Genomic DNA, 27,754 nt, shown 5'->3' with positions numbered 1-27,754 from the left:
ACAAAGCCTTCTCTATGTCTTGTTTTTTCTGTTTCTTATAAGGACATCCTCACTGGATTTAGGGCCTGCCCTAATCCAGTGTGATCTCACCTCAATCATTATCTTAATTACATCTACAAAGATCCTATTTTTCAAATGAGGTTACATTCTTTTTTTTTTTTTTTTTAAGATTTTATTTATTTATTCAGGAGAGAAACAAAGAGAGAGGCAGAGACATAGGCAGAGGAAGAAGCAGGCTCCAGGCAGGAAGCCTGACATGGGACTCGATTCCGGGTCTCCAGGATCATGACCTGGGCTGAAGGCAGTGCTATACCGCTGAGCCACCTGGGCCGCCCTCAAATGAGGTTACATTCTGAGCTTCTGGATGTGCATGGATATTTTAAGGGATGCTTTTCAACTCACAACACTATGTTACTTCACATATGATTCATGGCTCTTTTACTAAACATTTAAGTGAACAGAAATCAAATGACCAAAAAAGTGGCTTATTACAACAATAGATTTTAAAATCCAGTGAATTGACTAAACAATTTAAGTCATCTTCTCTACAAGAAGCATCAAACAATTCTCAATACAATAAATCAAACCTCTGATGGAAATACAAATCTTCAACAAACTTGTATTGAGTGATTTATTAACTTCTTGACACTCTCCTTCACGTCTTTATTTCGGAGGCTATAGATCAGAGGGTTCAGCATAGGAATCACCACTGTATAAAATAAAGAACCTATTTTGACTATGAGCCATGAGTTTTGGGAGTTGGGTACACAATAAAGGAACAGGATAGTCCCATGGAAGATGGTGATGGCAGTCAGGTGGGAGGCACAAGTGGAGAAGGCTTTTTGGCGCCCACCAGCAGAAGACATTTTTATGACTGTGACAAAAATGAAAATATAAGTAGTGAAAATGATGACCAGGCTGCTGACTTCGTTGAATATGGCAATGACAAAACAAAGCATTTGGCTGATGTAGGGGTCAGAGCAGGAGACAGAGACAATGACAGAGTGCTCACAGACAAAATTATTTATGATATTAGACCCACAGAAGGATAATGTCAGGAGAAAACAGGTGAGTGTCAGGGAAGAGGCTATACCCCATATGTAGGGCCCCGCCACTAACAACGCACACAGCTTCTGGGACATGACAACCGTGTAGAGTAGAGGGTTACAAACAGCCACAAATCGGTCATAGGCCATCACTGCCAACATGAATGTTTCTGCCACCGCACATACACAAGCCAAGAAGAACTGCATGATGCAGCCTACGAAGGAGATGGATCTGTCTTCCACAACCAAATTCTCCAACAGTTTGGGTGTAACTGTGGTGGAATAACAGAAATCGACAAAGGACAAGTGGCTGAGGAAAAAGTACATGGGGGTGTGGAGTCGGGGACTGACCCTGATGATCATGATCATGCCCAGGTTCCCTACCACAGTGACTGTGTAGATGGTCAAGAACACCAATAGCAAGGGAACCTGGAAGTCTGGATATTCCGAGAAGCCCAAGAGGGTGAATGTGGCTCCAACACTCTGATTGCCTTCTGCTAACAACATGATGGTTGTCGGAGAAAGACCTGAAATAAAATAAAATAGTAGCAATGATAACAACAATCGCACATTTCTATGACATTTGCCATGTGGCAGATATTGTGCTAAAATATTAAAATATATTGATTCTGATCTTCCAATAACACTGTGAATTGTAAAACAAGTAGTCTCATATTTTACTTAAGGACAGGAACTTACTAAAGTTAAGGAACTTGTTTGAGGTTACACGGCTTACGAGCAGGGGTTATGAAATTGATCCTGAGTAAAAGAACATGAATTAATTTAGGGACAGAGAGAAAACTACTGTACATTGTTGTAGAAAATATGTATCTTTCACAGTTCTGTCATTCTGAGGATGTGTGCTTTTTCAGTTCACTAACATAACAATGCAAATAAACTTAGCACTCAAAATTTTAAAAGAAGGATCAGAAGTAAAACGTTAGGGGCAATAATACCTCTACAGTCAGGACGTTCAAATGGAAGCTCATAGGGAAGGCAGCCCTTAGAAGCCACCACAAGAATTTTCAAGTTTTCAAAAAATACGGGGATATAGACAGAACATAGTCCTGCCTCCTTATGCTCAAGCTTTCCACTGATTCTATCCAAATGTTACAATAATCTCCTCAGTGTTCCAAAAACAATGTAGTAGCCTGGTAAAATAAATAAAGTTGCATTTGTGTCATGCAGTCCCCTCAGTCCAGCATTTTCTTTCCTACTTAACTATATTCTCACTTAGCGTCACCGATGCTTTCGACACACTCATCTAGATTCCATAATTCTACCTTGTAACTATTAGTATTTAATCTGAAAATGTTATTATTCATAATAATATCAAATACTTGAAGAATATCTGAATTGGAGAGCAACTTAAAATGTGTTTTGCTCAAGCCTCTCCAGCTAGAGAATAAGGCAGTAAACACCTATGGTTACATAATCACCCGGAAAATTTCTAGTGGGGACATTGGTTTTGATTAAAGCCACATATATGATTACCTTGTTGTGAGTCATACAGTCTTTGTTTATTTGTACCTGTTATTTTGAGAAAGCAAAGCACCTTGTGTTCACAAGCAGTTTATAACCACATAAGTATCTTTAATCATTTAACAGTAACTAAAAAAATAAATTAACCAGTAACAGGCACATGTTTGAAATGTTTAGATTTAAAAAGCCTGTATTAGCATGATTCTCATAAATAAAGACACTATTTTAGTTTTTAAAAACTATTACCTCCTTCATCACTAAATGCTATTTGTTGATACTTAAGAAAATGTATTTTCTGTGTGCAGAAAAGGAACGGGTGGGAGAGTGACAAAGAGCTAATGAAAGAAGCATGTGCTTGGAACCTAGATTTAAATTCAATTTCAGGGTTTGTCATTTACTATGTAATCTTTGGTGAATTACTCAAATTCTCTGAGCCTCAATTTTGTCAGTAATAATGAAGTGATGATACATATTGTACTAGTGTCTAAGTATTGAATTAGGAAATGATGTTCATGTACTTACCACAGAGTCTGAAAATTATGGAATCCGGGCGATGTGGGTTTATTATGCACTCTCCCTCTTTTAAAAAAATTCTTAGTGTTATGACTAATTAATATTATTAAAAATAATCTAAGAAACAGATCAAGGGCCAAAGTGGGCAACAATAGACACGTGGGTATAATTTGAGACTCCACGGGAAAGCCCAGTTTTCCTTCCTGAGTCTCCTCTTCACCCTGTTTCTCTTATTTTTGCCAATTACCGTCCTTCAGTAAGTTCTCTCTGTTTCCCCCTTTGCTTTCTCATTATTGTCTGATACTTTCTTATCCTCCCTTCCTATTCTCAGGTTGGCACCTGTGGGAATTTAGCAAACTGTCATCATTGCTCAGGCGGATTATAGCCGCCGAGGCACAGCCAGCCTTCCCGTAGTGCTGCTAGCTTGTGTGGCGAGAACATCAAATTCCTCTTCCCTTGATTACTGTAGTTGTTAGGACCCTCTTTAGCTCTGAAAACTCGGATTTCTTTCCATTAGTTAATTCATCAAATCTAAATGTCTCTGCTCAGTTTTCCCTAAAACCTGACCCTAGCCATTCCCTAGCACCCAACCTTGTTTCATGCCAATATCCTCAGCTGATAACACATGGCCATTTATCTGGCTTACTTGATTTTTCTTTGACCTGACATAACCTCTTTTCTCTGGTTTACTGATGCCCCGCTTGCAACAAATGCAGCGTTAAGTGAAAACTACTATCACAAAGAAACCTTTCCTTTTTACTCCAGCAATATTTTCCACCTTCTTGGCATACCTACAGACATTACAAAAATCAAAATTTCATGACCTGTTGTGTTCACTCTTATGTTATACATATGATTCTTATCTCTTTCTATGAAATCTTGAGATGTTGAGGACAATCTCAGATTTATAATATTTTTCTTAAATTCTCGGTGTGACTATACTATGCTAGGCACATGGTGGATATCCTCAAGGTGAAAATGTGGGTGATACTCTAGAGAAGAGGGAAGAAATCAAAGCTCAACAATATGAGCTTTTAGAAAGATGAACTCCAGAGATACCATAACATTTAGACTAACGAGGAATGTTCCCTGTCTCAAAGGTTGTAGGACTTCAATGTCCTCCATATAAATAAAAGACTACACAAAATATATCAGCCTACCTGAGATCAACTCACCTGAAGATCCTGTCCCTGTTATTAAGAGTATCCAAGAAAGTTTCCACTCAGAATTCAAACATTATTAAAAATATTGAGAAGTTGGTAAATATTGCAGGAGTAGACAATAATGTTTAATTAATGTGACAGGAATGTTTTTCTTTTTAGTATCCAGAAAAACTAACTCAGAGACAGGTAAGAGGGATGGAGGAAAGGAGAGCAAGAGAGAGAGAGAGAGAGAGAGAATCTGACTCATAGGAACAAGATGTAGGGTTTATGTATGCCTACATGACCTCAGGGATTCAGACCCTAGAGAATTTGTACTGAACTATTTCTTTTTCACATCAAGAAACTCAGAAATCGGATTAAATGCTAGCTTGTGTGGCATTTTACAAGAATGCAATTTCTTCTAAATCATAGGAGACAATGTTTCATCAAGCCTACCTCACGAATTTCCTCTATAAACATAATTATAGAAAATATACAAATTGACTTAGAAAATATGGTGACTACAGTAAACACAAGAAGGATAAACCATCCAATATGAAACCATTCAGCGATAACTACTGTTAACATTTGCTATGTGATTTTTCTCTTTTTCTCTGCATAATGTGTTTGTCTTGAGATGTATAAACAACATAATTTGGATTCTAGCATTTTCATTTGACATTAAATAGTCATTTTTGTCCATGGAAATTCTTATTTACCCCATTGAAACTAAATTTTTAAAATATGGAAAATCTATTCTTCCAAGGTTATATTAATACAATTTTTTGTGTCCATATATTCTTAAAAATCACAAATGTATTTTGAAAGTTTGTTTCTTTCTAAAACCAGTGGGTGTCAACCAATCCATTAGTTCTACTTTACCCAGATGTTACCCTGTTAGATCCATTTAACACTTTCCCTGGGCCCCTGACAACCTGACCAACTCTTGGGCGACTCTACCGGAACCCCAACATAACAGAGGCTATTAATCACAAGGAGTAGAATTATTTACTGTAGATGACATGGTCTTGCTCCAGGATCCCTGGGGTCTTCATTGTTATTCTCCCACTGAGATTGGCATCACTCCTACACTGCCTCTGCTTCCCACCACTGACACCTCTCTGCTCTGGGAATGTGAATTGTTTCTGATTTCCTTTTAAAATTAGAAAGGGGGAGGCACCTGAGTGGCTTAGTCAGTTAAACATCTGATTCTTGATTTCGGCTCAGGACATGAAATAGAACCTCACTTCCTTAATCAACGGGAAGTCTGCTTGGGAGTTCCTCTGCCCCTCCTCTGCTCACACACATCTCATTCTCTCTCTTTCTAATAAATAAATAAATAAATTGTAAAGAATGAAAAATAAATGAAATTAGAAAGGAAAATAATACATTTGGCAAATCAATGATTGCACACAAAGTGTCTTAAGCCATATTTGTCTGCACAAAGGCTACTATTTGATTGTTTTCCATGGTCTGTGGTTATTTTCCAAAATGCATCTGGTTTTGCTCTACTTGAAGAAGTCTTCTTATGACTTTTTTTCCTGACAGTCACAAGCTTTTTCCTTCACATTCAGATTTCTGCTGGTTCTGGGAACAGGCTGAGCAGGTTTGGCCCTTGCAGAGGGACAAGACTGAGAAAATAATCTAGCTGTGCTGTGTAGACACAAGAGAAATTTATCTAATAAATTTATCTAAGAATTTACGATACATTAAAAACTAAAGAAACCCTAAACTCATGACCAATTTTCCCTACAGAGCATTTATTGTGTTCTAGGATTCTGTGGAAGGCTGGGTATCTGAACCAGAAAGGTAGACTGAAACGCCCTACAGAAATTTCATGGTGCTTAAGGAAAAAAAATAAATAAAAAAATCTCACTAGAGAATTGAGACCTTCCACAAGGGCTTGACCATCTCACATCTCTCCCTTCATAATGTTTGTCGGGCTATTAAGCTGCATGGGGCAGCAGAAGGAAGAACTACACTCCAATACCAGAAAGATGGAGCACAACTATTGCCCACTTTCAGATCTGAGAGAACTACATACTGCTTAGTTCTCAATCAAAAGCCAACCACACTTGAGGAACAGGAGTGAATCACAGGATGGCTGGTTTTGCGTGTCATCCTTGCACAGGGGCCATGCTAATCCTCTCTGTATCGTTCCAATTTTAGTATATGTGCTGCCAAAGAGAGCACAGGATGGCTGATTTTGATGGTTTCTTTGCTAATCACCAGAAGGCTTCTTTTCCCTTTTATATCAGCAGGCCTTCTAGGACTTTTATGACAAATCATTCTTCTAATTTTCCTCTGTTTAAAGCCAAACATACCTGTTTTCTCTCCCTGACCAATTTACTCTGCCTCTCTCTCTCTGTCTCTCATGAATAAATACTGTCTTAAAAAAAAAAAAAATCTGTTATAAAGTTTCTTAGTGGTAAAAGATACTGCTAAGAAAATAAAAATGTAAGCCACAGGCTGGGATTAAATATTTGCCATATATATATGTGTGCCACATGTACATATATGTATGTGTATATATACATGTATGCAAAGTATTTGTTTGTAGAACATATAAAAAACTCTTTATACTCAAAATAATGGACAATCTAGTTAAAAATGAAATATTTAAGCTGACATGTGACAAAACCAGACATACTAATCATATATAGATGCAGGAAAAGATAATAAACATCATTAATCATCAGTGAAATTCTTATTAAAAACACAGTGATATACCACTGCTCATCAGTATGGATGCCCAATATAAAGAAGCCTGAAATGTTATATATTGGTGAAAATGTGGAGCAAGTAGTGTGCTCACCTATTTCAGATGGGGGTAAAAGATAGAATGACTTTAAAACAGTGTAGCTGGGATCCCTGGGTGGCGCAGTGGTTTAGTGCCTGCCTTTGGCCCAGGGCACGATCCGGGAGACCCGGGATCGAATCCCCTGTCAGGCTCACAGTGCATGGAGCCTGCTTCTCCCTCTGCCTATGTTTCTGCTTCTCTCTCTCTCTCTGTGTGACTATCATAAATTAATTAATTAATTAAAACAAAACAGTGTATCTGTGTCTTCTGAATTTATATGAACACTTCCCACACACTTTAACAATTCACTTTCTAGCTATTCATCCATGAGAAATGAAATCCACTGTATTTAACTGAAGAGAAAATTGTTCTGTCTGGTGTATGCATTAATATATGGAATAGAAGAGTAAGTAAAGCAACGTATAACAGAAACTTTTGCCCTTTTATAAACTTTTTATTAAAGATTTTATTTATTTATTCATGAGAGACACATATAGGCAGAGGGAAAAGTCTCCCCGTGGGGAACCTGATGAGGGACTCAATCCCAAGATCCCGGGGTCATGACCTGAGCCAAAGGCAGATGCTCAACTGCTGAGCCACCCAAGTGTCCCCACGCTTTCATTAATTTTTTTGACTTTGTTCCTTTCAAAAGTGATTTTTATAGAAGGACTAGCTTTTCTTTCATGAAGAGCTGTCTCTATAGACCTCTCAGAGGTAGACAGGAGATGGCAAGAAAGATATGGAATATTTTTGTCACATTAACAGGGAGAAATTTATATTGATTTATGTAAAGAAAATATGCTACTATATAGATACAAGTGCTGAAGTATGTAAATCTCCTGCATTTTACCTTTGATGACCTTCTTATACCAAGATTTTGATAACTGTACTGATGAGGCATAAAAGTATCCATGTAATTATCCTTTTGAGATTCAAAGTAAGGGTGCGGTTTGTTTATAAAAGAGTGATTTTCAAATTGTTATTAATTCTGAAAAAATAAAAGACAGACACTGCACAGACCCAGGTGCCCCTTTACAACAGATTTTTAGGTTGATGAAGTTTTTTTTATCAGTTTTTTGAAGATCCATCAGTTTTGTATTTTATCTAAAAAAATTAGCACCCCTAATTTCAAACAATATTTTCTTTGTTTTACTCTAAAATTTTCTAGTTTTAATTTTATGTTCAGAACTTTGATCCATTTCACTGAATTCAAGTTAATCTCTGTGTGTGGTATGAGGGAAGAGTTAAGCCTCCTTGAGACGTCTGGGTGGCTCAGTGGTTGAGCGTCTGTCTTACCCTCAGGGTGTGATCCCGAGGTCCTGGGATGGAGTCCCGCATCAGGCTCCCTGTGAGGAGCCTGCTTCTCCCTCTGCCTATATCTCTGGCTCTCTATGTCCCTCACAAATTAACAAAAAAAAAAAGAGTTAAGCCTCCTTCATCCTTATGGATATCTAGTCTCTCCGCACTGCATGTTGAAAATCATCATTTTTTCCATTGAATTATAATGACCTATCCAAAGAAATTTGAAGCACCAGATATGCTTGGATCCATTAAATGTTCTCAAATAAAAGTCAGCTTCTACAATTCAATACCACAAATAGCAAAAGTTTGGCTGACATGAGGTGCAGTGAGCTGAAACACTGCTAAAGCCATTTCTAGAATAGGAGCAGCCTGATTGCAATTCTAGGGGAACCATTCTAGATCTGCATATATTTGATGAACTGGCAATTAGTTTTATTTTGGAAACATACATATAAAATTATACAATCTGTTAAAATGTTTTTAAAAATTACAAATATTACATAATACAATCAAATAATTTTATTTTTTAATTTTGGTTTACATGTCTGGAGATATTTCACTAAAATTAATATACACAAAAATCAATATTTGTAAAATGTACAACCATAGACATATTAACTCATAGCCTTAAAAAGTGATTTTAATCATCAACTACACTATAAGAGTTGGACAATCTCTAGCATCGTAAATCAGGTTTTTTTTTCAGAAATAAAGTAACGAATCTAACAATATTATATTAAGTGACAAAGCAATTTTGCTACCACTAGTCTTCTGAATGTGTCTTTCACAGCTTTGTTCCTAAGGCTGTAGATCAAGGGATTCAGCATGGGAATCACCACTGTGTAAAACACAGATGCCACTTTAACGGTGAGCCAAGAAGTTTTAGGATTAGGGACACAGTAAAGGAAAAGGATGGTCCCATGGAATATGGTGATGGCTGTCAGGTGAGAGGCACAGGTGGAAAAGGTTTTCCGGCGCCCACTTGCAGAAGGCATCTTCATAACAGTGATAAAAATGAGTATATAAGACATCAGAATAATCATCAGGCTGCTCACCTCATTGAATACGGCAATAATAAAACACAGCATCTGGCTGATATAAGGGTCTGAACAGGAGACAGAAACAATTACAGAATGGTCACAGATGAAATTATTTATGATGCTAGACTCACAATAGGATAATGCAAGAAGAAAATATGTGAGTGTCATGGAACAGACTATACCCCATGAGTAAGACCCAGCTACCAGCAGAGTGCAAAGCTTCTGAGACATAGTAGTGGTATACAGCAAGGGGTTACAAACTGCTACAAAACGGTCATAGGCCATCGCTGCTAACATAAAAGTTTCCGTGACTCCAAATAAGCAAGCAAAGCAAAATTGCATAATACAACCAGAAAAGGAGATGGTTCTGTCTTCCACAGTCAAGTTCTCCAACAATTTAGGTGTAACTACAGTGGAATAACAGAAATCTACAAAGGACAAGTGGCTGAGGAAAAAGTACATGACCGTGTGGAATTTAGGATTGATCTTGATAATTATTATCATGCCCAAATTTCCCACAGTAGTGACCATATAGATAGACAAGAAAACCAGGAAGAGAGGAACCCGGAGTGTTGGGTATTCTGAAAAACCCAAGAGAATAAATGTGGGTATGATACTTTGATTTCCTTCAGGTAACATCATGATTCCTGTTGAATAAAGAACCAAAAGTTATTTCTGAAAAGTAGAACTGAATGGGAAGGTGAACCAGAGAACTAAGAGGCTTCATATGCCTCTGTGAAGTTGATATAGGATGGTGACTTTCAAAGTATGGTCAGTCCCCCAAATCAACAGAAGCATGAGCACCTGACAAGTTGTTAGGGCTGCAAATTCTCTAACCCTATCACCAGCACTCTGAATCAGACACTCTAGGATGGGGCTCGCTATTCTTGATTTAACCAGTTCTCCAGGTGATTTTGATGCCTGCTAAATTATGGGGATCACTGGTATATGAAATATATATATATATATATTAATAATTTTATTATTTAAAATTCATCCCTTGTTAGTATCATTACTGCTGAACTGAAATATAAATTTAGAGCATGAAAGGAATTGTACAAAATGGGAGGGAGAGAGGCAGAAAAGTAGCACAGAATACTTTGTTATGGTTCTAAGTATTATATCAAGGGTCAAGATCACTTGGCATTGCAAATGGTGCCACATAAACCTCAGTATTAATGGTTTTTATCTATTTAGTGTTTTCTAGGCATTATCCAGGATTAAATACTCCTGGAATTTAGGAGTTGGAATAAACCTTAAAATGTATCTAGTCTGTACCATCCACCTAATGCTTGACAATCCATTACAGACCTATTCATGAATGAGCATCTGGTTTCCATCAAAACTTCCACTATGGGTGTCCTGCCTCCAGAAGCAGTTTTGTAGGTCTCCTATTAACATTTTGGTCAGCATGTATTTGTTTATTAATTAAATTTAATTCATATTTCATGAACTATTAATGTGCCTTAGGTCATCCATTCTGTTATATATTTTAAAATCATAAATACATAATTAAATTGTATATACATACTTTTTTGAGAAACAGAAGTATCTTATATTCAGTAACAATAGCTCCATATAAAATATGTTCTATGACACAATGAAAATTACACATGTTTTTGACCAATAGAAGTAAGCCCTCTCTTATAATGAGGCAAACTTGGGAAAAATTAGGAAGTAAGAGAAGTAGGCACACAAAGTGAAAGGTCCCACGTCTATGTCTTGACAACAGAATTAGGTGAGTTATCTGTGTCATCTTAGTTTGCCTGGAAGAATCAGGTTCCAGACTCAGCAACATGAGTACCTACCTTTACACGTACCTCAAGAAACCCTACACATGGAGTATCCATCATCAGCATATTCTTTCCAGCAGTAGGTGGGATAAGGCAGATATAGTCTAAACATCCATTATTATTCAGACTATTTTAATAAATGTGTTCCCTTCAACATTTGACCATATTAGCAAAACCCTGGTTTATTAGGGAGATTGCTACTACCGTTTTGGCTTATTGGCAAATTATTAGGTCAATAACAAAAATGTGTTCAAGAAAAAGACTTGGTATCCCAACCCTAGCATTTTCAAATGATTTTGGTGAAAATCAATGCGTTAAGATTAGGTTTATCTTCAAACTGAGACTAGGCCTGCAGGATTACAAAATCAACAAATACTCCATAATTTTCTGTAACTTCACCATTGCTCACTGCTGCCAGTTTCTGTAATACAGGATTTATTCATCAGGAACACTTTATGGCTTGTTAGTGAACATTAAAATGTCCCTGACCACAAAAAGGGACTGTGTATAATTCTTGGAATAATCTATATGAGCTGGAGCTCCATGTTTTCCACATAAATTGAAAGCTACCGAAAAAAAGAAATGAACTGACCTGAAACCAGCAGTGCTTATTTAACTTACAGAGAATTTCTTCTTATGATTAATGAATCTCAGGCATTTTTCTTCTTAGTAATAAAACATTCTTTAAAATAGCAACAGGCTTGAGGTTTGAAATAAAATAGCAGTATATTTTAATAGGTATGCCAGTAAAATGACATTTTATTTCCAGGACATAAGAAATCTTAGGAAATACAAAGAAAAAACCTGAAAGATAAATCCACAATCTAAACTCTTGCCGAACTCTGGTTCTTATATCTGCCTCCATGTCTATGAAGATAGAGACCACAGAGAATTATAATTGGAGTGTTCCTCAGTGTACTACAAAACATACAATCAGTTAAAACTCTGTCTCTTGTGTCATTGTTGTATATGCATTTTCTTGTAAAGCATTAGGGATAATTACATGACCACATCTATTCCACTAATTGCCTTTAGAAATCAAATTATTAAAATAATATGTATTAACTGAAGAACACATGGGCTATTGAGCTTGAAATAAGAAAAGAGAAGAACAATCCAGAAATAGCTGTTATTAACTCAACTGCATTTCAAATTAGTGTGGAATATTTGGACAACACTACCTTAAGAAAAAGGATGAAGGTGACCATCATCAGTGATGTATTGAGGATATCATTTACCCCCTGAAGCCTTGTGATGACAAAAGCTTCACTTTTTAAAAAAATTTTTTTTAATTTTTTTAAATTTTTTTTGTTTTTTTTTAAGCTTCCTTTTTTCTCACCTTTTTTTCTCCCAAACTCATCATCCCAGCTTAAAGTGAAAAATTCATGATGCAAACTTGTATTTGGAAGCATTCTACAGGATATCTAACCAGTATTCATTAGAGTTGTCAGAGTCAAGAAACAGAAGAAAAGAGTGAAAACCTATCACAGACCAGAGTAGACTGGGAACACACAATAACTGTATGCAATGTGGTAACCTTGGGTTGGAACTCAGACATGAAAGGGACCATTGAGGAGGTAAAAAAAATAATCTATATGAAGTTTAGATTTTAGTGACCATAATATACTAATGCTTTAAAAAAAGAGGGTTTTAATTAATCAATCAATTAATTAATTAATTAATTTATAGTGTGTACCAGCAGGGGGAGGGGCAGGATGAGAGGTAGAGAATCTCAAGCAGACTCTGTGCCAAGTGTGGAGCCTGACATGCAGCTCAATCTCAGTACATTGAGACAAGGACCTGAGCCAAAATCAAGAGTCAGTTGTTCAACTGACTGAGCCACCCATTTCCCCCAGTGAGGTACAATTCTTCTTTTCAAATTTTTCATTTTATTGTAGTAAGAACACTTAATGTGAGATCTACCCTAAGAGATTTTTAAGAGTACAATACATATTGTTGACTACAAATACTATTTTGTATAGCAGATCTCTAGAACTTACTCATCGTTTTTAACTGAAAAATATACCCACTGATTTGTAACTCCCCTTTCTCACTTCCCCTAGTCCCTAGCAACTATCATTCCACTCTGATTCTACAAATTTGTATTTTAGATACTTCATATAAGTCAAATTTATTTTTTGTGACTAGCTTATTTAACTTACTTAATATTCTCAGAGTTCATCCATGTGGTCACATATTGTGGAATATCCTTTCTTTTTAAGGCATAATTGTATCCCATTGCATATCTACCACATTCTCTTTCTCCACTTATCTGTCCATGGATATTTAGGCTGTTTCTGCATCTTAACTATTGTGAATAGTTCTGCAATGAACATAGGAATGCTAAAATATTTTTGAAATCTTGAGCTCAATTCTTTCAACAAAAATCCAGAAGTAGCATTACTAAATCACATATTAGGTAAATTTTTAATTTTGTGTAGAATTTCCATACTGTTTTCTATAGCAACTGTACCATTTTGCATTACTGTCAATAATGAATAAAGGTTCCAACTTCTTCACATCCTAACCAACACTTATACATATACATATGAGAATTTTATTGTTTTGATTATTTCTATTTGCATTTCCCTGATGATTAAGTGACATGGAACATTTTTTTAACATATCTATTGGCTATTTGTATATCTTAGAAGACATGTCTAAATCAAGTTCTTAGTCAACTTTCAGGTTTGGTTCTTAGTTTTTTGTTTTGTTTTTGTTTTGTTTTGTTTTTGCTATTGAATTGATGAATTCCTTATTCATAAGAAATATAGATTAATCTTTTATAAAATATATGGCTTCTAAATATTTTCTCCCATTCTTTAGGTTCCCTTTTTATGATTTATTATTCCCTTTGTTGTGCAGAAGCATTTGAAAATGCATTATGGTAATTTCATAAGATGTTAGCGATGTGGATAATGAATAAGATGTGTATGGAAACTCTGAAGTATCTTTGCAATTTATTTTATAAATTGGAAATTATTAAAAATTTTAAAACTTATTTTTAAAATGTCAACATTCATATTAAATAGGCCCATTTCATTGACTCTCCACCATCACAGCCATTGCTGCTTTATGCCAAGACACTATCACCTTAGACCTGAAATAGTATAAATGTAACAAGTAGCCTCTCAATATCCACATTTGCCTCCACTTTGAATTATTTTGTTATACCATTTGCCACTTTGTTTTTAGTGTCTATGGCCATGGAAATGGGGGTTGGAGGTCAGAGGTGTAAGGGGTAGTAAATAACATTTTCAAATTCTTAATTACTAACAAAATATAATTTATTTAGTGAATTCAAATTTACATGCAATATTCTAATAATACACATGTATCACAAAAAGGTAAACTAAACATAACGTATAATTTTCCAAGTCACAAAATTGATATGTATAAAAGTCAGGATTCAAATCCCAGTCCTTCATGTAAAGAGATCCCACAAAATTACAGCTAACTAAGGACACATTTCATTATAGCAATTATCTTAAGGTTGTGTTTTGATTGTTTTTCTTGTATATCTCCTTATTGACACTTTCAGCTCCCAGTGCATTTTATTTAGTGTATAGCTCAGTAATATATTTAATATTTGTGAAATGAAAAGAAAATTAACATCTCATAGTGTTGTTTTAGCCATAAACTTACAAACTAAAATTACAACTTATAAAGCAATTCTATACATATCATCTCAGTTGTTTCTTGAAATAAAAAAAATGGAATTATCATGAGATTCTAATGTCTACCTGGTCATAAAATGTGATTTTCATATAGATAATTGGATTCTGGATATTAACAATCTGGTAATTATTGTAAGTACTCCAAGACTGTGTTGCTAATTAGAAGTAGGAATTGGACCATTCCCCAGACCATTAACTCTCTATAGTATTTGAAACCCCCTATAACTCTTCACACAATAGAGCACAATGGAAAATTTCTGGAAATATAAGTCAATTATAAGTAGTAAAATAACCAAAATCTGAAAACAGATTGAAAGTTCATAATTTCATGAAATAAGCTAAGATTGATATAAAATATCAATATTGCCAGAAATTGTTAAAATAAGTATTGACTCAAAAGTGATGCATAATATTACAGTTCAAGGAAGACAATAGCAATTCTTCTAAACTTATGGAATAAAAGAGTGATGATAAATCTTAATGAAATTTTATTTCAATTTTTACAGGTTCAATATAATCTGGCTCTCAAAGTAATATATGGATATTTGTAATATAATATATTTACAATCTGAAATGTATAGATCAATTATGTAAATATTGAAATACACAAAATACAAATATATTAACGTATATTTATATCTATTACTTGTATAATGTGTGTTTTTATCTGTGAATATAGGCATCTACCATCAATCTACGTAAAGAAAAAACTAGAAGCAGATACCTTGGTGATTGCAAAATTGACAGACCATGACAACATTTTTAAACATCAATTTCTTTTTTTTAAGATTTTATTTTATTTTTTATAATAAATTTATTTTTATTGGTGTTCAATTTACCAACATACAGAATAACACCTAGTACTCATCCCATCAAGTGCCCCCCTCAGTGCCCGTCACCCATTCACCCCCACCCCCCGCCCTCCTCCCCTTCCACTACCCCTAGTTCGTTTCCCAGAGTTAAGAGTCTTTATGTTCTGTCTCCCTTTCTGATATTTCCCACACATTTCTTCTCCCTTCCCTTATATTCCCTTTCACTATTATTTATATTCCCCAAATGAATGAGAACATATAATGTTTGTCCTTCTCCGATTGACTTACTTCACTCAACAATTTCTATATTAAAACCATTTGTGATAAATTAAATGTAATGGTCTTTCATTAGATAATATTTACCTAAGGTGATTTCAAAGATAGGATAAAAGAAATCTCCCTCATGCTTCTGCCTGTCAACCCATCAGGTTTTCCACATGCTACCTATTTTTGTTTATTTGTTTTGGATCATCAAGAAACCGTGCATTTATATATTCATATATACAGAGATATGCAGATGAACTCCTTACATAAATGAAGTTAAATTAGGACTACTGTGTGGTTCTTGCTCAATTTTTCTGGAACAGTTTATTTTGTCAATATGAGTATATATAAAAATGACAACACTTTTGGGGCACCTGGGTAGCTCAGTCGTTGAGCGTCTGCCTTTGGCTCAAGTGAAAATCCTAGAGTCCTGGGACTGAGTCCCCCTGTGGGGAGCCTGCTTCTCCCTCTGCCTGTGTCTCTGCTTCTGTGTGTGTGTGTGTGTCATGAATAAATACATAAAATATTTTTTAAAAAAGACAGGATTTTTAATGGTTACACAGTATGTTCTTTTTTAAAAAATACTATAATTTATAAGCCAAACACATACCAATGAGTATTTCAGATTCTTTAGTCTTTTGCTATTATAAATAATGCTTCAGAAGTATCTACATGTATATCTCTCTACTTTCTTTTTCAAAGTATCTCTAGGATAAATTCTCAGAAGTAGTATTGCTATGTATATTTTCTTAGAATAACTATTACCAAACTACTCTTTAAAGTAATTCTGCTAATTTCTACTCTTACCAGCAATGTGAGAATGCTTGATCCACCACCCCTCCCTTCTTGTTGTGGTGGGCACAGAAATGCACCATACAAATCCCTCTTCAAGGAGGGACTTATTCTCCCAGCAGTGAACTCCATCAGGACTGACCTCAGCTATACAGAGCCAACGTGCCCACATGATAGTTAAGGCATGGGTATAGGATCTGGCCCAGGGGATAAACTCTGGTAAGTGATATGTTTGCTAATATTTATTGGAGTTTTTGTACTTCACTGTAAGTAGGAGCTCTTTCATAATAGCTATTACATGTATCTCTCGTAGATGTTCCAACAATGTTTTCCATTCTATATGAGGTTGATTTTCCACAGTAGCAGACCTTAAAACAAGGATTTGGATTCAAGTAGTTTATTTGGAAAATGATCTTAGGCAGCACCTGAAACTAAGTAGGAAAAAGAGAGACAACATTACATGAACAGGTTATTTGCGTGGACAACTGGGTCAGTCCCAATGAGGACTCCTGGAAGAACATGTAGAACCTAATTTATATTTGCCACCCTGCAAAGGAATGAAGAAATTGGGGTATTTATGGACCTACTACCATTTACTACCATTAGTTGAGAGCTATTCTTGGAGATGTTAACTGCTTGGCACTTTCAACCTGGCCTATGTGTGGACTGAAGATACTCCCACAAATAGTAAAGAAAAAAAAAAGAGCCTTCAGATAGAGTCACAAGTATTTTCAGTAAGAAAACATCTGAAGAAAGAAAAAAAAATTAAAAAGCAAAAACAGAAGAACTTAATAAATAGTATATATAAAATATAAGGGATAAACAAATCTAAAACTGGCTGTTTAAGAAAACCAATAAAATTAAAGTCTCATATATCTAAACAAGTGAGAGAGAAGGCAGAGATAGCTAATAACTAGTATCAGCAATGAAAACTGATCACAACTATAGCTCCTTCCAACTTTAGAAACTATTATGAAAAAAGTTGTGCTGCTGACTTTGAAAACAGCAAAAATGAATGAATGAACTCCAAAAAGTGAAAACAAAACAATGAAACTGACTCAAGAAGAAATTGGGATTAGATTTTCTTACCACTATTTTTAGAAGGGCATTCATAATTGAAAACATTCCTATGTGATCAAAAATCCTCTTGTGGGGACACCTGGGTGGCTCAGCGGTTGAGCATCTGCCTTCAGCCCAGGGCGTGATCCTGGAGACCCGGGATCGAGTCCCACATCAGGATCCCTGCATGGAGCCTGCTTCTTTCTGTGCCTGTGTCTCTGCCTCTCTCTCTCTCTCTCTCTCTCTGTTTCTCATGAATAAATAAATAAAATATTTTAAAAAATCCTCTTATGTTTCAGTGAATTCTATTAAGCAATATTTTTCATTGAGTTAAATAAGAAGACATTCTTATCAGTTCATCTGAAGAGGCTAATATGATTTTGATGCCAAAAACTAACAAGGGTGGTACAATAAAAGAAAATTACAAAACTATTATACTCATGAACATAGAATTTTTAATTATAAATAAAATATGGACACAAACTAATCAACTAACAGAATATTCTATTATATAACATTTAAATTCATGCTCTCAGTACAAAAACCACTTGATTTAATAGTAGAAAATTAAAAAAATGTAAGTTGCCACATGAAAATATTAAAGGAACTCAGATGAAGAAAAAGCAACTTAATGAAATTCCACATCTATTCACCAAAAACCAAAATATTGCAAAAACACAGAGAAAGCAGATAACTTTGTTAATCTGGAGGGAGGAAAGTACAAAAATCTATAGGAAACACCATTTATTTTTTTTAAGATTTTATTTGTTTATTTAGTACAGAGAGAGAAAGAGAGAGCATGAGTGGAGAGGTGGGGCAGAAAGAAAGGGAGAAGCAGACTCCCCACTGAGCAGGGAGCCAGAGCAGAGTTCCATCCTAGGACCCTGAGATCATGATCTGAGACATGACCTGAGCCAAAGGTAGACACTTAACTGACTTGAGCCACTCGAGCACACCTAAAAAACATCATTTTAAATATGAAATATTCAATGCCTTCTTTGTGAGGTGAGGAAATTAAGGATGCCTACTTTTACTATATTTATTCAAAATTATGCTGATATTCTTAGACAGTTAGCAAAAACAAAATAAAACAAAAAAGTAATTAAAAGGAATAAAATGGAAACAACAACATCAAAGTATGTTTAATTGGAGATTATATGATATGCATGTTGAAAATCCAAACTAATCTACAAAAGAATTATAAAATTATTATGAGATTTTGGTAGAGTGGCCCAAAGTAAAATCATATAACAGTAAATTAGATTCTGATCTAAAAATAACATGTCTTACAAATGAAACTTAAAATAGTATGATAAAGATCACATACTCAGGGATTAGTTTCACAAAATATATGCAAGAACTTTACAGAAAAACAATGTAGTAAAATGTTTATTGCAAAAATTGAAGTAAATCTAAACAAACAGAAAGATATAGCATGCTCATGATTTGGAAAACTTACAGATGCAAATGTGCTATTTCTTTCCAAATGGATCTATACTTCTACTGTAATTCTACCTAAAATCCAAATAGGAATGACTAAAATGTGTTTGAAAAGGTGAGGTTCAAAAGATATCTCAATTAACCTGAAAGAAAAAAAGTAACTTTTCAGGAGTGGCTTTACTGGATACCATACATTGTTAGTTATGGATAGGTATGGCTATAAAACAGAGAGAGACATATAGAAAGCTTGTATGCTAAACATATAGGGACATTTACTTTATGAAATCCTGGCACTATGGGCTAGTGCTAATGGAGTGACTTTACAATAAAGATTGCTGGGAAAATATATATCCATAGGTTAAAAAATAAAATCAGCTGATTTTCATATGACACCAAAATTTAATTCCAATTTGATCTTGGAAATAAATTAAAAAACCAGTGTAAAGAGAAAAAAAAAATAAAATCTAGGATCCAAGAGAAGATAGAATATAATAGAAAAGACATAATAATGTATGAAATTTTTGGGACAACTTAGCACATAAAATATGGGAATATCTTCATTCATTTAGAGGAAATAAATATATCATGAATAGGATATTAGAAGCATATCTCTGTAAAGGAATAGTTCAATAAACCCTGCTTCAGTAAACATTAGGAAATCTGTGGACCTAAATACATAATCAAGAGAGTGGACAGCCATACACTAGGAGATAATAGTCATGGTACTTTTATCAAACAAAGGATTTTTATTTAAAATGTATTTAAAATGTATTTTATGTAATTTAAGCTAAATAAAATGTATTTAAATGTATTTTATTTATTTAAAATGAACTAGATTTTATGATAAAAGACCAACTGCCTAATAGAAAAGTGGGCAAAAAACTTAAATAAGCATCTCACAAAAGAAAAGACTCAAATGACTACGAATAACCATATTTAAAGAAATTCAAGGCATGCCTGGGTGGGTCAGTCAGTTAAGCATTGGACTCTTGATTTCAGCTCATGTCATCATCTCATGGGTCATGAGATGGAGCCCTGTGTCCAGCTCCGCACTCAGCAGGGAGTTTGCTTGAAGAGTATCTCCTTCTGCCCCTCCCTCTACTCTCTATCTGTCATAAATAAATAAATAAATAAATAAATAAATAAATAAATAAATCTTTTTTAAAAAAGAAATTCAACCACATCAATACTAAGAGGCATTTAAAGTATAACCAAAATGAGATACCACTATTCACCTACCAATGCTGAAGATATTAACATATCTAATGTGACAATATTAAATGTGGGTAACTGGATGACAGGCACTGAGGAGGGCACTTGATAAGATGACCACTAGGTGTTATATTATATGTTGGCAAATCGAACTTCAATTAAAAAAATGTTGGCAAGAATGGGCAATAATTAGAAATCACACACTATATACGGGGGATTTAAATTAATACAACTTTGGAAAATCATTTGATGCAATATTACTCAGCCATTAGAAACGACAAATACCCACCATTTGCTTTGACATGGATGGAACTGGAGGGTAATATGCTGAGTGAAATAAGTCAATCGGAGAAGGACACACATTATATGGTCTCATTCATTGGGGGAATATAAAAAATAGTGAAAGGGAATAAAGGGGAAAGGAGAAAAAATGAGTGGGAAATATCAGAAAGTGAGACAGAACACGAGAGACTCCTAACTCTGGGAAACAAACAAGGGGTGGTAGAAAGGGTGGTGGGCGGGAGGTGGGAGTGACTGGGTGACGGGCACTGAGGGGGCACTTGATGGGATGAGCACTGGGTGTTATGCTACATGTTGGCAAATTGAACACCAATAAAAAAATAAAAATTAAAAATTAAAAAAAAAAGCATCTAGTAAAAGAGAAAAAACCAGCTCCCTGCAATCCAGAACTTTCAGTCATAGGACACATCCCACCAAAAGAATGCTTGCTCATGTGAGGGCAGCAGATGTCTGTGCAAGGATGTTCATAGCATTTTCATAAAACCCAAGAAGAGTAAATAACTAAAAGTCTATTAACAGAATAAATAAACCAATCGTGGCATATTTATTTTATGGAACATTCTTCACCAATAGAAATGAACTACTATTACAGCTAATAACTTCAACATCCATTTAAAACAAATGTTGAGCCAAAGAAGCCAGACATAATGGAATATATACTCTAAGGTTTCACTTATATGAATTTCAAAAGGAGGCAAGGTTAACATTTATACTCTAATAACCAATTCATAGGGCTTGTAGCTAAACAGAAAGAGTTCTGACTGTCACAAACTCCACAGTGGAGTTTGCCCCTAGGGATGCTGAAGAAGCAATGATTAGAAAATGCTTATGAGTATTTTGAAAGTTGCAGATAATGTTTTGTCTTTACTTTCTTGGAGAAGGTAATGCACAGAAAAATTATTCAAAATTGCTTCTCTATGTGTTGTTTGTCATAGTTCATGATTTGAGAGAGGAAGAGAAGGGAAGAATAAGGAGTGAGGGGAGAAAGGGAACATGAAAGGTAACATATTCACTGGTTCTGGGAGGTAGGACAAGGACTTCTTTAGAGGCCCCTGATCTATGCTTTGGGAGTGGAACTTGAGCAGAATTTTCTTTCTTTCTTTTCTTTTCACCTGCGAGTGATTTTTTTTTTAAGTGCAGTGAGACTTAATAATCACAGATGTATATAAATTAACTGATTTCCTGAATAAATTTTCTCCAATTATTTGAAGAAAAAATTAATAACCATCAATGCAATGTATAAAAATATTTAAAGTGTGTGTGTGTGTAAAAATCAAAATCACATTGAGTGAGAAAGCAGTTTGGTATGGATTAACTTCCTGGCTGTGTCTTTCACGTCTTTGTTCCTCAGGCTGTAAATAAGGGGGTTCAACATGGGGATCATGACAGTAAAAAACACCGTGGCCACTTTGACTAGGAGCCACGAGCTTTTGGAGTTGGGCACACAGTAGAGAAGAAGGATTATTCCATGGAAGATGGTGATGGCGGTCAGGTGGGAGGCACAGGTGGAGAAGGCCTTCTGGAGTCCACCAGCAGAAGGCATCTTGATGATGGTGACAACTATGAATATATAGGAGGCCAGGATAATCAGGAGGCTGCAAGCCTCGTTGAATGTAGAAATGACCAAACATGTCATCTGACTGAAGTAGGGGTCAGAACAGGATAAAGAGAGGATGGCAGAATACTCACAGCCAAAGTGATTTATGATATTGGAACCACAGTAGGATAGTTCCAAAAGAGAGTATGTGAGTGTCAAGGAACATATGCCACCCCACGTGTAGGTTCCAGCTACCAAGAGGGCACAGAGTTTCTGAGACATAGCAACTGTGTAGAGCAGAGGGTTACAGACAGCCACAAATCGGTCATAGGCCATTACTGCCAACATGAACATTTCCGTAATTACAAATGCACAAATGAAGAAAAATTGCACCATGCATCCTTTGAAGGAGATACTTCTGTCTTCTGTGACCAAGGTTTCTAATAGTTTCGGTGTAAAGACACTGGAATAACAAATATCCAAAAAGGATAGGTGGCTGAGGAAAAAGTACATGGGGGTGTGGAGTTTGGGATTGATCCTTATGACCATGATTATGCCCAGATTCCCCACCAGAGTGACCGTGTAGACAGTCAAGAACACCAGGAAGAGGGGCATCTGGAGGTGTGGGTATTCTGAGAAACCCAGGAGAATGAATGTGGTCACAGAGCTCTGATTTCCTTCATCTAGTTCCATGGCTCTTGATTTTAAAAGACGAATAAAGGAGAAGAACAGAAAACTGAGCAGCAGAACTTGAGAAGGAAGAGTAGAAAGAAATTGGGGCAGGTCTGTGTAAGGCAGGGAAGGCAATATGGCCAGCAGGTTCTCATGGGTGCTCTGCTTCACTTTAGAATCTTACTTAACAACTTACTGACTTTTTGCGGAATTAGCTGTATCATTCAGGGCTTTAGTTTCTTCATCTGGAAAATAAGGAATAAGAATAGGACTTATCAGTAGTATGTGACATAAATGATCTGTAAATATATATGATCCTGAGCCCCTTGAATGGCCCCATGATAAAATAGAAGTATATGAGTACAAAGGAAACAGCAAAATCAGGAAACAATTGAGCGTATCATAGTAGTCATGTGACTGCAGCAGAAGTGGCTTTGGGAAGATTAAACATTTCTTTTTTTTTTAATTTTTTTAAACATTTCTAATACATAAAGAAAAACAGAATAGTAAATTTTTTGGGGGGAATACATCATCAGATAATCACAAATATTTATTGATATATTGAATGTTTATCTATTCTCAGTATATCTTATTATCAGGGACTCACAAAACATCTACTTAAGAGGCTCTATACTTGGTCTGGTAAAAAATTTCAATAATAACTATGTTCTGTCAATTACATCCCCATCAGATGGTCATTTTTAAGGCTCAACATGCTTAATCATTTAAAACTGTTTTTAGAAGCAGTGTCTTGGAAATAAGTCTTGAAAGCTTCACATAACTATCTTCTGTTGGTTATGCTGTCGGTAGTACAAACTGTATCAAAGTGGAAAAAAGTCTGCTTATTTACCAGTGATTATAACGTGTGCACACACACACACACTCTCTCTCTATATATATATATATATAGTACTGAAAAAGAAATATCTCTTACAACAACAACGCAAAGCCTTTTTCTGATGCAACAAGCCTGAATGGTGAAGAATGGGAAAAAATACGTTAGATTAAAAAATATGAGTATTTTGTTTCCATAAACCAACAGAAGTTTAAACATTACACATTTCACATGAGTAATTTTTTTAAAACTTCACATGATTAAATCTAGAAGTGGACATGGAGACACAGTGAATATGTTGCTGTCATCTTGAACACATCTGTGAACTTTCACAAAGTTTAGCTTTGTCTGTAACCAGCACCAGCTTATCGTTAAATCTACCACTAATCAGGAGCAAAGCATCAGGTACATGATCACATTTTCCGTTACATAGAAGATTGGGTTGACCTGTAGTGAACTTCATGCATTTAGTTATGGGTATCTACTTTAAAAAAAAAAAAAATGGCTCTCTAAATTCAGGAACTTTGATGGCTTTTATCAGGTCACGTTCATGCAGGTTAAAAATTCTGAGATAGAATCTGCTATAACTGCCAAGCGCTAGAGGGAACCATTACCATCATCTTTGGCAAAGACTCCAAATTAAATTAAGACAAGACCTGATACAGTTGAAAAGTGGAGAATTCCTGAATATTTTCACATGTCTTTAGTTTAGTCTTCTTTAGTAATACTTCCACTGCCCCCTCCTTATATTAAAGCTTCTGTCCTCACATTTAATGATCTCTTTTCAGCATCAGTCAATGGAAATTACCAAAGCAGTAACCACCATAGTCAATCCTCTCTTTGAAAATTTATCCTGAGCAGTATAAATCCTAGTGTATTTTTCTGGTGCTTTCCAGATCCAAATGGATCTCTTTCTCTCTTTTTCTTTGGAATTCTCAGAAATTAAAGCTAACCCTCTCCATCAAGAGACTTTTCAAATATTTGAGGACATTAAAAGAGATCTCTTGTTCTCTTACCCTCCGGATAAGCATTTTTAAAGTTTTTGTTTTGTTGTGCTTTGTTTTTCCATTTTCTTCCTCATACTGATTTCTAAATACTCCTGAGGACCTACCTACTCAATATTCTGGGTATCGATAGCATAGACTCTCTGAGCTGATATTGAAACTAAGACTAATCTTTTCAGGGTTACCTTGCCAAGCCAAAGGCAATGAACTCTGCAATCTGCTTCCATATGTTATATATCTAATAATAATGCCTGAGTACTTGTAGTCAAATATTTGAGCTGTGTTAGGTCAATTTACTGCCATGTCAAACTGTGTCCAGGATTTACCAGAAAGCAACAAATCTCACATTTGTGCGCTTGGAATGTTCAAAGCTGAGGATTGTGCATTTGTTATTCAATTTCATGCACTGTCGACTCCTTTTTCTCTCTGCTGCTTGCACGGCCTTTCAGCCTAACTGAATTGCTGAAGACCACACTACTGCTTGCCTTTTCTCGGGCCATCTGTCTGCCCAGAATGCCTTCACATTCCATTTGTATCACCAATCACTCTCATTATTTGGTCTATTTGTTAAATTTTTGGTAAATATTATTTTGCTTTCACTTCTGAAGAGTGAACGTACTGTATTCAACATGTGCCCCACGTAAACTTTAAATAAAAGAATAACAGGATGTCTTCAGGACTAGAAGAGCTCAAGGGCACTTACAATGAACGTGAGACTTCTTCACCCATTCCAAAATCCTTTTGAGGACCAGGCTTACATTATATATTTGCTGGTTTACAAAGTATGCAGGTACAAAAATGCACAAAGAAGGTAATAATTGTTAATATTATCTTAACAATAATGTTATGGTGATGATTTTATCAAAGCAATTTGAGTATTTTTAACTAACAGCCTGGTATCTGGAAATATGATTGGGGTTGAATAAAGAAATTGTATCCATTACACCACAGAAAACGGAAAATAAATTATCCTACTTACCTTTTTTTTAAAGGTTTTATTTATTTATTTGAGATAGAGAGTACAAATGCAGAGAAGCATACTACCCTGTTGAGCAAGGACGTCAACACGGGACTCCATCACAGAACTCTGGATAATGACCTGAGCAGAAGGCAGTCACCCAACCTACTGAGCCACCCAGGCAGCCCCCACTTACCTTTTCTTATCAGAAACTTTTCTTATAAAACTGTACTATCAACCTTTTCTGTTCTCTACATTCAGAAGAGGCTATTTTGAATGAGTGGAGAAAAGGCAGTCTCACATCCTGCTATTTTATAGAGCACTTGGGGTTAGGAAACAGATTCCATTAGTTCATATTCAGCCTATGTCACATTTCACATAAGCTTCTTTAACAAATTGTTTAATTTTATGAGCCTCAATTGTGTCATCTATAAAACGTGGGTAATAACACTATGCTAGCTCACTTAATGTTTAGCGTGAACATCTTAACTGAGAACTAACTTTAGAATATCTGGGAACAAATCCTGCACTTGGTTAAGGCCTCCACAAAACCAGTTTCCTTCCATCTGAATTGTCTAATGTTAGAATTAATCTCCATGAAATTAGTATGAATTCTGAGTTTTGAAATGTCTTTGCACTGCGTATTTGGAAAGTTATTTTTAAAGGGATTATATGGGGGAACCTGGGTGATTCAGTCCATTAAGTATCTGCCTTGGGCTCAGGTCATGATCCCAGGGTCCTGGGAGTAAGCCCCATGTGAGGCTCCCTGCTCAGTGGGGAGTCTGCTTATTCCTCTTCCTCTGTCCATCCCTCTGTTCATGCTCTCTCTCACTCACTCACTCTCTCTCAAATAAATAAATAAAACATTTAATTTTTTTTTTAAGTTTTATGTCCTGGACTCATCTTAATTTTAGATTTTTCACTGAGTGTGGGATTCCCAATGATGTATGTTTCTAATCCAGCAACATATAATCTCAATTTTCCTTTGCTTTCCTAACCCTTTCTGTTCTTTCTGACTCTTCTGCTATCTTGTATCTGTGACTGTGGGAAAGGCAATCAGGAAAGAAGGAAAAAGAGAACAGTCAAAGTCACCTTCTTCATTTTTACTATATCTACTATCCACTCATCTGGATATGAGTCAACTGTCAAACTATAGTCCAATCTATAAGATTAACTTTTGTTGACTCTCACTTAGCCTGGAACGCAGCAGTATAAATATTTTTGAGGGCATTTTATACTAAATGAATCACATTGAAACTCTTCTGCCTAGATGTCTTTAATACCTCCTGGCATCCTGCAGCCACTACAATACTTTTACATTCATAGTAGGTTTTTTTTTTTAAAGATTTTATTCATTTATTCATGAGACACAGAGAGAGAGAGAGAGGCAGAGGCATAGGCAGAGGGAGAAGCAGGCTCCTTGCAGGGAGCCTGATGTGGGACTTGATCCCAGGACTCCACAATCACACCCTGAGCCAAAGGCAGACACTCAACTGCTGAGCCACCCGGGCATCCCCTTAGTAGGATTTTAAATCTTTATTGTACAAAAACAAGCATTTGTAGTTTCTGATCCACTATTCATCCCTCTGAAATGGCATCTTTACCCTTGTTTTATATCTTGTCACCATTTCATTAGGTACCACAGAGCTTCCAAGAAAACTGCTGGTTAATCTAAATGTCTTTTCTCTTATTCTATGTTCTTTCCACTCACATTACCACAAAGCTTGTGCAATGCCTGGCACATTTGCTACATATGTGTGCATGAGTGCATGTATGTGTGCATCAGCTTTTTCCCTGAAGAAAATCACTTCTTAAGAATAAGACTCACATTTAACATTTTCTTTATGAACCCCTAATGTGATTAGCTTAACCAGTGGAGACATATTTTTAAGTTCAGGATAATGGTCCTGGGGATAATGCAAGCAGAATGCAGCCGGCTGAGTATAAACATAAACCAAGTAGAGATGGCAGTTACTACTCAGTTCAGATAGGTTGTTCCTCCTGCAATGTGCTGGATTCCAGTGTCTTTCACAGGAGAATGAAAAGGTAATCAGGAGTGCCTGGGTGGCTCAGT

At 35.7% G+C, this 27,754-nt stretch overlaps 3 protein-coding genes and 1 non-coding gene across 4 annotated transcripts; all 4 read right to left on the bottom strand.

Moving 5' to 3' along the window:
• Positions 1-608: 608 nt before the first annotated feature.
• LOC140613618 (olfactory receptor 5D13-like) lies at positions 609-1,553 on the bottom strand. Its single transcript, XM_072792050.1, has one exon. The coding sequence runs from the start codon at positions 1,551-1,553 to the stop codon at positions 609-611; it is 945 nt and encodes a 314-aa protein (XP_072648151.1).
• Positions 1,554-6,274: 4,721 nt separating this feature from the next.
• Positions 6,275-6,376, bottom strand: LOC140613675 (U6 spliceosomal RNA). The gene has a single exon (XR_012014567.1). It is a non-coding gene; the product is annotated as a U6 spliceosomal RNA (small nuclear RNA).
• A 2,640-nt stretch (positions 6,377-9,016) lies between these two features.
• Positions 9,017-9,967, bottom strand: LOC140613388 (olfactory receptor 5D13-like). Its single transcript, XM_072791917.1, has one exon. The coding sequence runs from the start codon at positions 9,965-9,967 to the stop codon at positions 9,017-9,019; it is 951 nt and encodes a 316-aa protein (XP_072648018.1).
• An 11,986-nt stretch (positions 9,968-21,953) lies between these two features.
• LOC140613387 (olfactory receptor 1165-like) lies at positions 21,954-22,904 on the bottom strand. Its single transcript, XM_072791916.1, has one exon. The coding sequence runs from the start codon at positions 22,902-22,904 to the stop codon at positions 21,954-21,956; it is 951 nt and encodes a 316-aa protein (XP_072648017.1).
• Between the last annotated feature and the right edge of the window lie 4,850 nt (positions 22,905-27,754).

This window comes from Canis lupus, chromosome 21 (assembly GCF_048164855.1).
Source record: "Canis lupus baileyi chromosome 21, mCanLup2.hap1, whole genome shotgun sequence".
Classification (NCBI taxonomy): domain Eukaryota; kingdom Metazoa; phylum Chordata; class Mammalia; order Carnivora; family Canidae; genus Canis; species Canis lupus.
The sequence above is the reverse complement of the archived record's forward strand: the minus strand, read 5'-3'. Positions and strand labels throughout refer to the sequence as shown.

What these genes read in the sequence shown, in the direction of transcription:
- LOC140613618 (XM_072792050.1), bottom strand. Translation starts at nt 1,553, where the DNA reads ATGTTGTTAGCAGAAGGCAATCAGAGTGTTGGAGCCACATTCACCCTC.
- LOC140613388 (XM_072791917.1), bottom strand. Translation starts at nt 9,967, where the DNA reads ATGATGTTACCTGAAGGAAATCAAAGTATCATACCCACATTTATTCTC.
- LOC140613387 (XM_072791916.1), bottom strand. Translation starts at nt 22,904, where the DNA reads ATGGAACTAGATGAAGGAAATCAGAGCTCTGTGACCACATTCATTCTC.